The sequence below is a fragment of the Taudactylus pleione genome, unplaced genomic scaffold, assembly GCF_031769625.1.
Source record: "Taudactylus pleione unplaced genomic scaffold, aTauple2 ptg000430l, whole genome shotgun sequence".
Lineage (NCBI taxonomy): Eukaryota > Metazoa > Chordata > Amphibia > Anura > Myobatrachidae > Taudactylus > Taudactylus pleione.
In genome coordinates this window covers 2,046,719-2,059,530 of record NW_028284832.1, presented here as the reverse complement: position 1 = coordinate 2,059,530, position 12,812 = coordinate 2,046,719, and the positions used below count along the sequence as shown (strand labels likewise).

The 12,812-nt window shown below is 43.0% G+C and overlaps 2 protein-coding genes across 2 annotated transcripts in view; one reads left to right on the top strand and one right to left on the bottom strand.

The window, feature by feature from the left end:
* Positions 1-3,747, bottom strand: part of DPEP1 (dipeptidase 1) — a 56,505-nt gene extending 52,758 nt beyond the window's left edge. The window contains exon 1 of the mRNA XM_088447361.1: positions 3,638-3,747. Within this exon, the coding sequence (XP_088303487.1) occupies positions 3,638-3,747 (110 nt within the window). The remainder of the gene's footprint in view (positions 1-3,637) is intronic.
* LOC148506065 (sulfotransferase 2B1-like) overlaps positions 1-12,812 on the top strand; it is a 118,892-nt gene that overhangs the window by 19,499 nt on the left and 86,581 nt on the right. The gene's annotated exons all lie outside the window — the stretch shown is intronic.

Genomic DNA, 12,812 nt, shown 5'->3' with positions numbered 1-12,812 from the left:
ACTTGGATGGTAGGGAATGACGTTGGATGGTAGGGAATGACATTTGACACAAGCTTATAAGCCAGTGAATAGTGAAGATACGCAAGTAGCGTAACCAGGGGCCGCAAAGATACGGAAGTACCCACAAAACTTAATTGGTGTTGTGGCGAATATATAAATCATAAAAATTCACAATAATGTCTAACCACCTAGGAGTTTGTAAAGGTGATACAGAGAGATCTTTGAAGTGTATTAGTTAATACTTCTCCGTGTAGCAGTCTATGTTATGATAAACCCAGACATATAATCAAAATAGAGATACAAAAGGAGACATCTTTCTGTTATTGTGTAACTGCGTGAATACAGGAATTTCAAAAAGAAAAAGGATTGAATAACATAGAATTTGATCCTCCTTGGTAAGATTACTGTCCCTCTTCGTGAGAGTATTCTAAAGAATTTAATTTTATCATAAATTGTTGTGCAAGCACCAATAGTACTGATAAACGTTACTGAAACCTCTAGAACGGTCTGTCAGTAAAGATGATTTGCTTAGATACATAATAAAATTCAGAGCCAAGAAAACAGTTTTGCTGTTGTGAGTTTCTCAATTTACAGATGTAAAAAACAGCATGACATCATATTACTGCACACAAAAACACAGAGCGCATGGGGTTAATACTGTATTTAACCTGCAAAGCTGAATGCAGGTGTAAATAACAATTAGCACAGATACAGTACGGCACTATAATGTCTCCGTCCTTCTGCTGTCGGGTGTCTTACCTGAAAGGACACCGGATGAGAGAGGGACCCAGACAGTGCCGATAGAAAGATAGTTAAGGTGTAAGTGAGAAGTCCCGCGCCAGGTGTTAGATGGTCTCTGTTGCTTAAAGCATTGCAGAGGCCAAATGTGCCGCAGGAGTGTCACTCACACTGAAAGAAGATACCTGTAGATGCCGACTATTGGAACTCCTAGGCCACCGTGGGGCACATCATTTACCACCTAGGAGTTCCAATAGTCGGCATCTACAGGTATCTTCTTTCAGTGAGAGTGACACTCCCGTGGCACATTTGGCCTCTGCAATTTTTTTATTACGTATCTAAGCAAATCATCTTTACTGACAGACCGTTCTAGAGGTTTCTGTAACGTCTAACAGTACTATTGGTGCTTGCACAACAATTTATGATAAGATTAAATTCTTTAGAATACTCTCACGAAGAGGGACAGTAATCTTACCAAGGAGGATCATATTCTATGTTATTCAATCCTTTTTCTTTTTGAAATTCCTGTATTCACGCAGTTACACAATAACAGAAAGATGTCTCCTTTTGTATCTCTATTTTGATTGTATGTCTGGGTTTATTATAACATAGACTGCTACACGGAGAAGTATTAACTAATACACTTCAAAGATCTCTCTGTATCACCTTTACAAACTCCTAGGTGGTTAGACATTATTGTGAATTTTTATGATTTATATATTCACTACTACCACAATTAAATTTTTTGTTGGTGCTCTGATATGAATGTTCAATATTTGTGATTTAAACATTGACCACCACATCATTTGAATTTGTTAATATATCTGTGTTAATATATCTGTGTCTTGGGCCAGACTAGCCATTTATAACTTAAGTCTGGATACCCCTAGTTTTTTAATTAGCAATAATAAAGGTTATATTTTATTGTATATCATTCTTTCATTTCTGGATTTAGGATTCTAAACTAACAAGTGCCCCATATAAGGAATTTCTTTTATTTAGCCTCCTTGCTAAATGTTTGATCTGTAGTTGTGTATTAATTTACATTTCTTGGGGAGCACCGCCAACCATTAGTATATATTTTGAATTAAAACACTGATAGTTTTTGAAATAGTTGGTTGCTGATACATTATTTTATTGTAGTCCGGTGTGGGATCACTTTCAAACCTTGTATATACCAACTAGTCTGTGTTCCCTCATCTACACCAATCTGTTTTTCCCCAACCGCATCGCCCTGAATCCGTGCCTTCTCCACAACCACGTTGCTGTCTGTGGCACTCTTTCTTCCACCATCTGCACCATTCTGGTCCCCCCAACCATGCAACTCTGTCCTCCACCCACCCACCCGCACTACTCTGTCTTCCTCCACATCCACACCAGTCTGTCTTCCCCAATCTCTACTGTTGTGTGGTCTCCGAACTGTGCTAGTCTGTATTCCCTTATCCACACCAATCTGTCTTTACCCATCTCCACTGCTCTATCTTCCCATGTTCATGCCACTCTCTACCCCCATCCACGTAGCTGTCCCCCCAAACCGTGCCACTCTGTTTCCCCCCCCATCGGCACCACTGTTTTCCACCCATCTGCATGACTTTGTTCCTCTACCCTATCAGCACCACTGTTTTTCACCATCTGCATTACTTTGGCTACTCCCCCCCATGTACTGCTTAACCTTCCCTCCTCTACACGTCTTTTTGTCTCACCTATCCATGCTGCTCTGACTCCTCCCCCCATCCACACCACTTTTATCCCATCTGCACAGCTCTATTTTCTGCTTACATCTCAGTTGCATAGACTGCATGTGTGTATTCCAATGAGTACACAATTCTGTGAATTAGCAGCTCCACCATTTTGTGAGTGACAGCAATCTCATTCTGTGAGAGTGCTGAATCTACAGTTAACCACAGGGTGTGATGGCATACCATATCTGTAGACGTCAGCCTTAATGATCATAATTTCATTGCTTTTTTTAGTTTGAGTGGCACAAATTCAGTAGGTGTTTTTGAAATTTCAGATCATGTCTAAGAAGCCTTAATGGGACATGTAAAACCGTACGTTTTTTTGTCTATGGAATATATATATATATATATATATATATATATACAGTCAGGTGCATAAATATTGGGACATTGACAGGATTTTCATATTTTGGCCTCTATTCACCACCACAATGGCTTTGAAATGAAACAAACAAGATGTGCTTTAACTGCGGACTTTCAGATTTAATTTGAGGGTAATTACATCCAAATCAGGTGAACGGTGTAAGAATTACAAAAGTTTCTATATGTGCCTCCCACTTTTTAAGGGGCCAAAAGTAATGGGACTATCAACTCAAAAGCTATTTCATGGACAGGTGTGGGCTATTCCCTCATTATTTCATTATCTGGAGTTGATTCTAGGTGTGACATTTGCATTTGGAATCAGTTGCTATCGACTCTTGTGGGTCTTGAGAAAGGTCCTCACATGGACCGAAACGTCGACCTAGGATAACTGTCGTTTTGCACCTATGAAAGAATGAAGTGTTGAGTATAGTTTTTACTTCTTGAAATCAAGCCTGGTCAGTGCACTCTTATTTATATGGATATAATGGCATTTCCCCCGTGGGTTTAACCTGAGTTTACTAGCACCGAAGCGGGTGCATGTTTTATAAGTGAGTGCTACTCTACTCCCGATGTGTGTGTGTGTGTGTGTGTATTTATATATATATATATATATATATATATATATACACACACAGTATATATATTAAATATATATACTGTGTGTATATATATATATATTTATATATACACACACACATAAATATACATACAGTATATACAAGGGTGAGTTAAAATGTATACATATACATGTATGTATATGTATGTATATACATATACATTGCAGCAACAAAACTTACCCATCTATGACAGGCACACTGTTCATTATTTCCAAGGCTTGAGTTCTGTTAGAATTCACCACCATCACAAACTCACAGCAAAGCATTGCCAGTATACCCAGGAATGCCATAGGGTCCCTGTTGTCCGACGTCCCCATTTAGGTGATGTCTCTGCTACAGATCTTAGATAATTTGATCTAGAAGCTGTGACAGGTAAAGTTATCTAGTATCTCTCGTTCACCCAAACACGTGATATATTGTTGCTGAATTGCAGAAGCTCTGTTCCTTTTATGTCCTGTATAGAGAAGAATTAATCAGTAACTGGAATGATGAGTGAAAAGGATTTAGTGCTTTTCTTATATTATACATTTGATTATATTATATATTATATTATAATAGTCACACCCTTGTTTCTACAGGAGGATTATTGCTATAGAACACTGTAACTTGTAACACTGTAACTTTGGCTCAGTAAATGGAGAACGTCTTTGCTCCTAGCTCTAGAATATTGATGCATATGTAACATTGTTACCCCGGCTTGTTTCACAATTACCTGGGCCAGGTACTGGTCAACAATTATGGTAATCTGGGGCATGAGCTGTGACATGGGCATTAGATGGATGGAGGGAGAGGAGATGTAATGTACTAAGGGCCTGATTCAGACTTGAGAATAGAGTGAGATATCTCTCTCAACTGATCATCTTGGAGAAACCATGCTGCACTGCAGGTGGGGCAGATTTAAAATGTGCAGAGAGATTTAGATTTGGGAGGAGTGTTTCCAAACTGACATCTAAATTGTAGAGTAATAATAAAGCTGTGCAGTATTTGTGGGCTACATGCAAATGCAGCCAGTATTTACCCCACATGTAAAAAAATGTATGTATTTACACCCCTTGCATTGCAATATGGTTTGTTCAGGTTCACAGTCGAGAGAGATTAAAGTGAAGAGAGAAAAAGTACCAACCAATCAGCTCCTAACTAATTTTTCAAAGACAGCCTGTAACATGGCAGTTAGGAGCTGATTGGATGGTACTTTATCCCTCTCCAAGGCTTAGGACATCTCCCCCAGACAAACAATTTACCAGCTGGGTAAGAAGACAGACACTGCACCACAGAACTACTTTATTGAATAGTTGGCACAGTTCTATTGCTCTGCTAGGAGGTGGCACAGCCTGCAACCCATATCTTTCTACAGACATTTAGGTGGGTGGCCAGGCCTAGACTCGGGAACACACAGCTATGGGTCTGGGGAACCAGAACTGGCTGTCCCTTTTTCACCATCCCATCCCAACTCTTATTTTCCTATGTATACCCACCAGAACTAAAAAAAGGGTAATTTTAACTTACTGCTACTACTATAATAACGACATTAGTTTTATTATGTCTTTTATTCTATGCAAATGATACATGAGGATGGTTGAGCAGATGGAGAGGACAACAAGAAAAAGTCGGGAAAGATTAAGTAAATCTGGGCCTAGAGATGGGGGCATGCCCACACATAATGGAACCCTAATTAAAGAAAGCACTAATTTTGTCAAATCCATCCACAAAGCATATAAATATTACCCACTGTTGTGTAATCAGAGTTAGCGCACTCCAAGGAAAGCCTGGTATTTAGCCAATATCCACTACTTATCTGAATCATAGGGGCAGAGCCAGATTAAGGGGGAAGGGGGGGCAAAGGGGGCAAGTAACCCCGGGCCTCCCTCTCACAAGGGGCCCCCCTGGTCCTGTAGTAAACTTTGTGGTCGGGTCCAGCACTGCTGCTGCTGTGTGTTGAGCAGTACTCTATTCACTGTATGCAGTGTGCACTGCGGGGGCTGCACTGCAGTAAGGAAGCCTCTTCCTCCTTTCTGAGCCCTCCCAGACTTTATGGTTGCTCAAAATGTCTGTGGCGGTGCCAGTGAAACTGCGTCTTTGTACGCAGCACTGATACCAACACTTTTTGCCCTTGAAAAAGTCCTCCTAGGGATGAAACGCGTTGGGTACACTTACAGACTTGTTGCTTTTACTTTTATTACTGGCTTGGCATTTTTTGCTGTTGTGTGAGCCTGTTACCCTTATAACCATTAAATAGATTTCTTTAGAGTTTCAGTACTCAGTTTTGTATATAAACACCTAGGGCCTGATTCAGACCCGCTCGCAAGCGCACAGCACTCGCAAGCAGGTTGATGGTCCCCCACTGCGCATGCGCCACCTTCGGCATGCGCCAGACCCGTCCAGGGAATGCTGATCCGTCGCTGCGGGTCTCGCTACAAGACAGGGCGGCTGTCGATGTTGATTGACAGCTCACCCCGTTTTGTAGGCGGGGAGGGGGGGTGGCTGCACAAACGCAGGCGTTCCCTTAGGAACGCCTGGCATTTGTGGGCAGCCCTACTGACATCACTAGTGATGTCAGTAGTGAAAATCCTGCTCTATTAAAGCAGTGAGACCTCTCGGGCTTGCAAGAGCTGAGACCCTACCACAGGGTCTCCTCGCAAGCCCGATGGCCGCGATAATTGCGACAGGCTCCAGGCAGCTCGCAAAAGCTGTGGGTGGTCACAGCGAGCGGTCGCCAGCAGCGAGCGGCTCTGAATCAGGCCCCTAGCCTTTCACTCACACATACAGTACATACCGGTGGAAATGCAGAGAGGTGACGGACCAGCAGGCACAGTATTTGGTAAGTAAATCTTTCTTGCATGAATTAAACTACACTGCACTATAGTGTGACTATCAACTTGATACTGCGCTCCTTCTTTCTGAGGTAATGTGAGCTGGTAAGGAGGTGTGTACCTAAAACAGCATTGAGAAAGGACTATACAACACATAATTTTACAACAACATGCCTAAAGTTTTTGCCAACCTGGTTACCACTAGGTAAATTGCCTTTATTGGAAATCACATCACCTTCCAACACATGTGGTGAACTCCCAGCCTACAGTTTTTGTCTACCTGACTACTATAGACTTGTTGCCTTTGCGAATAACACCTACCTAGGCCATACTTGCCAACTCTCCCTCATTGTCAGGGAGACTCCCTGAAACAGCAGCAATCTCCCTGTCTCCCTGAAGAGTCTACCAATCTCCCTCATTTCACCTTACCCCCATTGTGACACTGTTATATAAAAGAAAAAACAGAGATATATACATTCAAATGGGATCATTAGTGTAATTTCCCTGCATATGTTATAAGGCACAATGATCCCTATGGTTACATGCATTTACTGAGAAGTATCAGTGTGTTTTCATCAACAAGTAGATTTTACTAACTGCTTTGGGGCTTATTTACATGTGGATGTAAATCAATGTTATGACACGCCTCTCAGATGTAGCAGTACACGCCCACTTTACCGCCGCGCTCATAGGTGCTGCTTTCACAATCTCCCTGAAATGCTTTTTCAAAAGTAGGCAAGTATGACCTAGGCTCCACTAGATTGGACAATTGCCTTTTTCGTGTTGAACTCCCAGCCTACAGTTTTTGATTGGTTGGAATGAAAATCTGGTAACGTATGGGAGTAACTGATGATCAGCAATTTGCTCCTAAATGCCAGAAAACAGATGAAAATGGTCGTCAGACAAGTTTGTTAAATGTTTTGATCTAAACAATTTGTTCAACCAACAGTTTTTGTCCATTTTCCGGCGTTTGGGAGCAAATTGCTGATTGTCATTTGCTTTCATACCTTACCAGGTTTTCATTCCAACCAATCAACTAGTTGGCTGGTTGGACAGATAATCTTTAGATGTGTGGCCAGCTTAAGACTTTTTTCTATGTAAACAATATTCAACTTTAATTTTCAGTCAATCATATGCCCTTCTTTACACTCATATTTTATTATGACCAACATATGAGTAATACAGACAAAGTACATATTAAAAAAATTAAACACTTAATTACATTCATTTCTGAAAACTTATCATTAATAGACTCACCACAGAGCGCTTCCTTCTATTATATCTGCTTGTTCCAATATGAGGAAGTGGGGACACTTCCCAAGATAGCAGCTAGTGGTGTTTACATATTGCGCTCTAGGAGCGCTGACCGCTCTACGTATTCTGTTATTAATTCTTACTGACACCAACACGCCCATCACCATTTAAGTCCCCGCACATGAACACCTATTGAAATTGCATAGATCTCCGTACAATTCCAATATGCGTCCCCCGGCGGTAACCATAGCTGCGCCAAGGGGCGTCTTAAGAGAGGAGGGGGCCCATGTGCATTCCCCGTGCCGGGCCTCCTCCTCTCTCCCCAGCGGCCGGCAGCCAACTGACGTGGCTGGCCGGCCACCCCAGAGTCAGTAGACTCTGTTCACTAGAATGTTCCCAGAGTCTAGTGTGCATGCACAGAACGCGGGGAAAAATGGCCGCATAGCGCTCGCAAGCAGGTCTGAATCAGGCCCTCAATCTCTTAAGGGCCCCATACATGGTGCGATATGCACCTTGCAATGTGACAGCCGATCCGACGGCCGACATATTGGGCGGTCCCCACACACAGACGAATCTGGTGGCCCACCGCCCGATATGCCAACACCCCCCTCCCCCACCCGCATAGTGTTTCATGGGATCGGTCATCGATCCCCCAGATCAATTGAACAAGCAGAAAGATCTGGAGGAGCGACGGACGACCCCATGGGAGCGTGCAGCGGATGAGATCATGCCCACACATGGAACAATATAACGGCAATTGTTCAAAACCATCGGAACGGCCGCTATATATTGCTCCATGTGTGGGGCCCTCATACACCACAGTCAGACTCTCATCACATGATCTATGGGAAGCCTTATAATTTGAACTATATGAAACGAACAATTATAACTAGCTTCATATAATTAGAATTACAAAGCTTCCTATGCAGGAGGAGATATCTCGTATTTAAGTGTCTGATACTGTGTATGAGGTTGGGAAGACACACTGAACAATGTGCGTATTAAATACATGGGGATTTACCTGAATGACAAGGTGCACACAAATTACACTACTACTGATAAGCTCACAAGTTAAGTGTATGAATATGGCAGGGGCATATTAAGAGAGGAGGGGGCCCATGATCACTCACCGTCCGGGGCCCCCTCCTCTCTCCCCTGTCAGTTCGCTGACAGCAGCAGTAGACTCCGGGCACTGCAGTGATTTCCTACTGCGCATTCGCAAAAATGCCGGGAAAATTGCCACTGTGGCCATTTCCCAGGCGCTTTCAGAAGCGCTACTCCATGGGACATCGGAAAGGTAAGTATGAGAAAAAAAAGTGTGGGTGCAGGCCAGGGTGTGCGGTGCGGGCCACCCTGGACCCAGGGGCCCGTAATGCACTGCACACCTTGCACCTATTATAAATACACCCCTGGAATTTGGTATAGAAGGTTTGGTGTTCAAATCCCTTGCTTGGAGTGTTGCATAGCTAGTTTATAATGCCACAATTCATGCATTTATGGGAGGGTGTGGGGCCAATAAGACAATAATAATGATGAGAGCCCGCCCCATCAGTGATTGCCTGCTTCTCCCCTCCGGGCATTCTCCTAGAGGGGAGATTATATATTTCTGCAATATGGTATATTGCATTACAACATGGTTTGCACTTTGCACGGGTGAAAAGTCACTCGTTTGTTTGCTACCTAACTCTGAATCACCCCCTGTATATGCAAAACACATAAAGCTGAGCATATAAATGGAGAAAACTCTTTTGCAATGCAAGTGGGGAAAATATATTTATTATTACTTCTGCATGCAGGGTAGATATTGGCTGCTTTTGCATGTAGCCCACACATGCTGGGCAGCTTTATCTTTGCACCAACATTTAAAAACAAGCTAATGGAGCATACACATGGTCAGATTTGTCAGATGAACGATTTGAACGTTTTGAACGATTTTTGACTGCATTAAAATGAATGGAATCGTCCAAGTCTGACTGCAAACACATCAGATGTCAGATATCGTTATCTGACAAACGGGAACGCGCATCGTTCATCGTCCATCGTCCAGGCATGTCAGATATGTCAGATTTTCCTTCAGATATGAACGACTAAACGATTTTTAAAGCGCTATCGTTCAGATCTGAAGGAAAAATCTGACCGTATATATGCACCATAAGACACACCCTCTTCCCAACTCTAAACCTCTCAACACATCCAAAATCTTCTTCACCAGCAGTGCACCATGCTTTTACCAAGGTGCAAATTGCTACATTTTAGCTCCTCTTTTTGATTTGCTCCTAACTCTGTATTAGGCCCATAGGCTCTGCTTGGGGCAGGGAGGGGTGACCCTAAAATATGGGAGGCGTTCCATGAAATTACATTTTTCGTTAGCGCAAAGAATGAAAGCCACGCCAGCTTTGCATATGCCATACTTGCCAACATACTTGCCAATTCCTCTTGGCACCGTGGTGTGCATTGTTCTCCTCTTTAACTCATGTAATAGCGGTAATTAGTCCCAGTGGCTCTGGACGGAAACACTTGGTAATCATACAGTATCTGTGTGCAGGACTCTCACTGAGCAGTAGCAAATATTTGCTTTAATCTTACTTTCTGTTTAGCGAGTCTCCTGGTAAAAGATACTTGTAATGTCTCCTCTGAAATATATGTGCTAAGATTTACTGGTGAGTCCTTCAGACCAGGCTCTGACAGGGGGTATATTTACTAAAGTGAGAGTTTTTACAAGTGGAGATATTGCCCATAGCAACCAATTAAATTCTAGCTATTAACTTCTAGAAGATGCTAGATAAATGTTAAGTAGAATTTGATTAGTTGCTATGGGCAACATCTCCACTTCTAAATACCCTCACTTTAGTAAATATACTCCTAGATGTACTATAAGGTGAAAGTCAATCTGCAGCTGGCGTTTAATGCATTAATATAAGCAACACTGAGCTATAAGGATCACTGGGGTATAAGGTTCCTGTGTATGTTTAAGATGCATACACACGTAACGATTTTTTGAACGATTTGTCGTTAACATCGTCGTTATCGTTCAATCGTTCAAAAAATCGTTCAGTTTCTGAGTTATAATGATGAACGAAAATCGTTCAAGCGCACTCCCATTTGTAATTTGTAGTTAGTAGTTCATCGTCCATGTCAGACTGTCCAACATAACGTTTTTCATTAAGGGAAGGAACATTTTTCGTTCATCGTTGTAAAAAATCGTTCACTTTTTCAAGGGAAAATCTGACAGATAATCTGACAGAAAATCGTTGGTTACAAAATCGTTGGATTTGATTTTGAGTTTGTATGTTTTGTTTTTCTGTATTATTATTATTTAATATCAATGTACATTGCACAATAAACTTCTACTTTTATCTATATGTATCTATATGTGTGACTGTTATAAAGCCTGCATGGGCAGGGACCCCCTTCTCAGGTATTGCCCACACCCTGGAGAGTTAGCCTGAGGCAATAGGAGGTGTATCACTCCAAATGCACCTATGTACCACACCGCACACTGAAGGGGGGTTACAAAATGGCGCCCAACGTGGGGCTCGAGCACAGTAAGATGGAAGAAGTGCTCGCAGGATACAGAGACTAAATGCGGTAAATCCAGCCGGAGCAAACCCCTTGGTAGATACCGTGTCTGATCTTCTCTGGGTGTCCCAGCGAGACCAAGGGTTCAGGAGGCGGAGATTGACCCCATTGTTTAAAGTTACCAGTGTAACTTCGCTGTAGGACAAAGTGTCAAGTACAAAATGGTGGTAGTGCCAAAGTGTTTCAGAGACTGTTTAAAAGCAGAAGCACATGTGTGAAGTTTTCTTGGGACTTGTAGTGCCGTTCATCCCATCTGCGTGGGAAGCGAGGAGAGCAAGCTCAGCGGAATTGTTGTGTGTTCCTCCAGAAGTTGGGGGGAGCACATGTAAAAAGTTGCCCAGCATTAGAGAAGAGCTGGGGGGAGTGCACCCTGCACCCGCAAAAGTTTGGGGGTATTGGGAGGGGCCACGAGAGCCACCTGTCTCCTTTTGACCCGAGAAGGGGAGGAGACTCAACGGGCAGGCCTGGCAGGTACTTCGTTGTATGACATTAAAAATTTCATTTATAACTCATGTATGAACAACCGTGTTTGAGGACACCCGTGACTCTTGTGTTATTATACACATTGGGGGTAGTGGGATATATTGTTGGAAATGTGAATTTTTTTTTGCATACTGTTCACTGCTAATGTTTTTTTCCATGCAAATGTGATCTAATGTGATTTTCACCACTGAGATTTTTGTTTTATTATGTGGTGTGACGTACGAAATTGCAAGGTTTTACATGTGTGCACCAGTGTAAGTCGGGTGTGCCTGCATGTGCAAGTGATTAGCCAGGTATACCAAAATAATGTATATATTTTAAAGCATACCTACCTAATGGGGGGAGTATGTAACACCCTCTAAGGGATGGTATTTGTAAATACACCCCTCTCAGTGTTTGTTAGAGCTTGCTTCCTGTTGTAGATATTACATGCCTGAGACCCTGGGATCAGTTTTCAGGTAAAGGAGGGGCTGGAGAGATAGACACGCATGGGTGGGAAGACTGGGTGTGTAGCTGGCAGAGCAGAGGGAGGAGGGGGAGAGAACAAATGGGGGTTGGGAAGAAGAATTTGGGAGAGGGGAGACATCTTTGGGAAGCTTCAGAGCTGGAAGCAGAAATGTAGCCCTCGTGCTCCCCTGGCAGGGGGTGATTGGCGGGGCCGTGGTGACTGCCACGATGCCCATCTAACGCCAAAGGAGAAATAGGTCTGGAGTGAGACCACTGAGATAAAGTCTGTGAGAGACCACAGAGAAAGAGCTGGAAGGTTGCAGTGTGAGCCGCCCAGTGAAGTGTTCAGCACCCATGAGAGGGGTAAGAGACGCAAGTATATGTGTTGAAGAGATGGGGAAGAGGAATTTCCCAGGAGCTTTTACTGTTAAGGTACCAGAGGAGTCCCTTATGCATAAAAGCCACCCAGCAGCCATTAAAGGGGGGGTCACTGTGGTAGCAGTGTGGCTATAGGAGCCATTCCTGTAGGATAGGGATGGGCAGCAGCTGAGCGTCTGATAGCTGCAATAGAAAAGTCTGTATATTGCTGTCCCATGTGAAAGAGAAGGGGAGCAGAGAGAGGCAGACTGTGTATGAGACACTCTGTATATTGTCTTAAGAAGAGACAAAGGAGAGGCAGAGTGCAAAAGAAGTTATGTGAGATGTGTGTGAAGCTGTGGAACTACAGGCACCAGCCAGCATAGGGCTAGGTGGACCTGCACGTATGAAGTGGAGAACTACAG